The 4,319-nt window shown below is 37.4% G+C and overlaps 1 protein-coding gene across 1 annotated transcript; it reads right to left on the bottom strand.

Annotated features, from left to right (window-relative positions):
• Positions 1-370: 370 nt before the first annotated feature.
• LOC134609425 (uncharacterized) lies at positions 371-4,099 on the bottom strand. Its single transcript, XM_063453102.1, has 10 exons — positions 4,081-4,099; positions 3,745-3,870; positions 2,711-2,820; positions 2,586-2,627; positions 2,432-2,503; positions 1,801-1,866; positions 1,519-1,607; positions 1,312-1,423; positions 1,125-1,233; positions 371-439 (listed from the first exon to the last, which is right to left on the bottom strand). Exons 1-10 carry the CDS (start codon positions 4,097-4,099, stop codon positions 411-413), a joined length of 774 nt encoding a protein of 257 aa, XP_063309172.1. The 3' UTR covers positions 371-410.
• Positions 4,100-4,319: the final 220 nt, after the last annotated feature.

The raw sequence follows: 4,319 nt of genomic DNA, 5'->3' as shown, positions 1-4,319 counted from the left end.
CTCTTTTACACTCACCCTGCCACCCCCTGAAGGCAATCATTATACACACTGTCATAAGACAGAGCTTTGCCATAAACTCAGTGCCAAAGGCCACAGGCAGTACACAAACATACACTTGCTCAGAGAAACATACATACAGATACAAGGATACTCACTGCCAGACACACACTCAGGTAGACATTGCAACGATGTAAACAGAGACTAGCTCTCTGTATCCAGTGCTGGAAGCTCCCCCATCAATATATTTACAGCTTCTTATACACAAAGTCAACTGCTATTTTTTTTTTCCTTTTCAATAATGGTGTTCGTGGTGGCCTCATGTATGAGTTCCGACTAAAGCCTCGCCAAGTCTAGAGCCGCCACTGTAGTACAGCCCTTCAATATCCAATAGTCTCTTATGCAGGGACTCCTCAAATGGGTTTGCTCCTTCCCTCTGGAACTGTAAAAATAAAAAATAGTTACAACTCACCAAATCGTAACCAGAAAGCATATTACAATGTACTAATTTTATATTATAACAAACTACAATTTCAATGTTGAGGATTGGAGGCGTAGAATAGAAAGAATGGTAGAGCTTTTTCAATTTTGAATACAAGCATCTCTGTGACCCCTTTTAGTTTGTTAGAAATACCCAACAGTTTAAACATAGCGCAATCTGATAGTAAATGGTTCAAGTATCCACCATCGGCTGCCATTGTTAATACATAGACATTTTAGAGGGCTCTCAGTAAAATTAAAATGGTCAGAAATTTGGCAGGGAACTTTTTTGTAAAATTCAATATTGGTTAAAAAAAGTTTTTTTCCCACCATTTTTTGAAGCTCAGCTTTGGCTCTAACTTAATCATTTCCTGACATTTAGGAGTATTCTGTATAACCTGCTATGTGGGGGGAGAACAAACCGCGTGTAGCTGCAACGCTGCACCTAACCAAATAATTGAACAGGTTTTACATTATGGTAGATCATGTTAAAATGACATTGAATGTGTATTGTCACTTAAAACGTTTTTTGGGAGTGATTTAATAATAAACACATTTCTAGCAAGATTGGATCCATGAGGATTTAGAGTATGAATACATATTTATTTGCCTGATAAATATTTCATGCAGTGTGTGATATAACTGACCTTTATACTGGAGTAGGGCAGACGATATTTCCAGTCGAGCATTAGCTACATCTTCTGCAGAGGTCTTCACTGCCTGTATGGTTCTGGTCTGAAGAAACTCCTTGGCAAACTGTAATACATTATTACATTTGTAACGGCAATTCACATGTATGATGAATAGCTTTTACAATGGTACATGAATGTTTACCATCAAGATCAAAACTCCACAGCTGCTGGAATCCTCCTGGTTGCTGTGATGCAAAACATGGATATTCCATTGGGCTACTTCTTCTTCAGGAATATACTTCTCCAAGAACATACTATGAAAAAATAACAAGAAATTACACATAAGTTTTAATTGAACGTTGTGCACATCAGTTTAAGTGAAAAAAACTTTTTCCCAATACACACTCACCTCCAGTTGTGCTGTACTTTGCATACATAATTATGTTCATTTCCTAGTGGGTCCATTAGCACAATAACCTTCTTTGACATGATGACAATCTAAAAGATAATTCGGGAAAACACAAAATTTTCTTTATGACATTCATATTATTGGTGTATACAGCAGGTGTGTTCTGCGGTGTCAGAGGGATGTAGGTAAATATCTGTATATGTAACATAATTACATGAATTATAAAAGCACATGATAACACAAGTAAAGAAAGGTTAATTAACGTAGTCATATAGTAAATACCACTAGAATCCAGTGAGCCCCGAAGTTCACAGGGCACAGCCAGAGATCTTCCACAGGAATCCTCATCTGAAGAATACAGAGAAATCATTTTGTTTGTATTTTTTATAACATAAAATTGCATAACGAGGCAACAATGTGATTATTTGCTGAACTCATTACCATATGCTTACCCAGATTCCCCTGCAGTAGTAATATCACTGCGAATTTAAGATTTCTGTGGGAAAAGCAAGTCTTATGGCTTGACAGGTGTGTGTAGATCTGTGTTTAACAAAGCACTGACACATTATAAATACACATCTCTCTCTCTCTATGTATAATATGTGTGTGTGTGTGTGTGTATATATACAGTAGTAGTAGAAGGCAGTAGTAGTCAGAGTTGTGATAGGAGCACTTGGGCTGTGACTCTCAAGTTAGGGGAGTGACTTCAACAGATTCCAGGTGGGACATCTGAGATCGCTGTCCAGAAGAGAAGATATTGCGCAGAACCCTTCAACTCCCAGGCCGTTGGTAGAGGACCCGAGAATGAGGAATAAACATAACAACCAGGAGAGGGTGAGAAAATCTATTTTATTTTTGTTAATGTGTGTGCGTGTGTATGTATGAATAGCAGTTATTGAGACAAAAAACTAACCTTTCCAAGTCTATCCAATTTTCCAGAAAATAATGCCGATGAAACTACTGCATCGAACTGGTGAATAGGTTCCTGTTTAAAAAGATTCAGAGTAATAATGTAGAATAACAATGCAACAAACATACAACACAAGCATACACTAAGTCACACTTGCCTGATGCTTTCCAATCAGGTGATGAAGGTATGCATCAATCACCTGCAATATAGAGAAATAAAAATAAACAATTTTTTATTAGAGAATTTTGCTTTTTATACATTTTCTCCAGTGCAGACTCTTACCTCATCAACCAGCCACTCTGTCCCATGCAGTGTTTTGAAAGACGACTTATATAGTTTGACTTGTCCGACAATAGCTTCCACCAGGTCGTCATCTTCAGCACTCCACGGCCCTTTAAATGGAGGGGGGAAAAAACAAGAAACTTAAACCGCACTTAAGTTATTGTACTATTGGGACCCAAAGCTAATACAGGTCGAGTATGCCTTATCTTAAAATTCTAAAGTATTGGTTCCAAATACAGCAGCCATTCTGCATGAGCTCTCCTCATATATGCAAATATTCCTACATCAAAATAACCTATGTTCAAAAGCATTTGTGATAAGGGTGTCACTCAACCTGTATAGGTTCTTTGGTATAGTATTAACTTGTAGGGCTAATAAAACAAGAACATAATGCCAAACAGCGGCAACTATAAACAAGGGCCAGAATGGCCAACTGAATGAAAGGCCAGACCAACAGGGCACGGCCAATTGAATGACCAACAGGGTCTAAATAGAAAATGAAGACCTTTGCAAATGCTACCTCTGTCTTCCATGCTCTGCTGTAAATTCAAAGATGCAGAAGGCTTTAAAAAAAAACAATATTAAATTTAAGCAACTACATTTAAAAAAAATATTGTACAAACAGAAAGAATATGCTGGGGATACAGAACAAGCACACTACATGCAATATATGTGTATGCAAGCTATTCAGGTAGGGAGTTTGGTTGTACCTCCGTAGTGCTATCCTGTCTCTTCTGGGCAAATTGAATCACCGAGGTCCTTTCACTTTGCTGCCCGGGGCATGTTGCTTGTTTACTCCTTCTATATGGCTTTATGTGGTTAATATTAATCTTGTTTTTCAGAATAACACCGGCATAATTTGCCAATTTAACCAAATTGCCATAAAGCTCCTTGATGACATATGGGCCAAGGAAGTCAGGTTCAATTCTTCCACCTTTTCGACCACGCTTCCTCATGTTGTAGAGGAGAACCTCGTCGCCAACACTGTAGTTTAAATGCCTGTATTTTTTCTGTACTCTATTGGCATACGCTACCTTCTGCTTTTCTTGCGACTTGGCAATGTTCTCCAGCGTTTCTTTTTCTCTCGACTCCCTCGATGACTTCCTCTCCTCCATATATGTCACATAATTCATCTCCCCCGGCAGAACGATATTTGAAAGCTGGAAAACAAATTGTTTAAATGGTAACACAATTCAGCATGAATGATTTTTTTTAAATAGAAATAATTTTTTATTTAAAAATCATCTTTCGTAGTACAGTTTTCAAGGAAAAAAGTAATTGATAGTTATGAAGATTAAAATGCTTACGGAAACAAGAAGAACATGTTTATTTGTATATGCACACTACCTTTAACCCCTTAAGGACCAAACCTCTGCAATAAAAAGTCATGTGACATGTGCATGTGCAAGTGCATGTCATGTGTCCTTAAGGGGTTAAAGACAGTAAAGCAAAACTTTACCATATTATAGTTTATCAACAAATAACATTCAAATGTAATGTGCCACATAAGTTGAAAAAAAGCAAGTAGTTCGAATTAGGTGAGATCTGTATATACAAAACAATTAGTCCATGAAATATAGGCAAATATTTGACGGTGGACATGACAGAC

Source organism: Pelobates fuscus, chromosome 4, assembly GCF_036172605.1.
Source record: "Pelobates fuscus isolate aPelFus1 chromosome 4, aPelFus1.pri, whole genome shotgun sequence".
Classification (NCBI taxonomy): Eukaryota; Metazoa; Chordata; class Amphibia; order Anura; family Pelobatidae; genus Pelobates; species Pelobates fuscus.
The sequence above is the reverse complement of the archived record's forward strand: the minus strand, read 5'-3'. Positions and strand labels throughout refer to the sequence as shown.

What these genes read in the sequence shown, in the direction of transcription:
- LOC134609425 (XM_063453102.1), bottom strand. An exon ending in AGTCGCAAGAAAAGCAGAAG is followed by an intron (nt 2,821 to 3,744) that starts GTAGCGTATGCC and finishes CTCCATTTAAAG; the next exon opens with GGCCGTGGAGTGCTGAAGAT. An exon ending in ACCTGATTGGAAAGCATCAG is followed by an intron (nt 2,504 to 2,585) that starts GCAAGTGTGACT and finishes CTTTTTAAACAG; the next exon opens with GAACCTATTCACCAGTTCGA.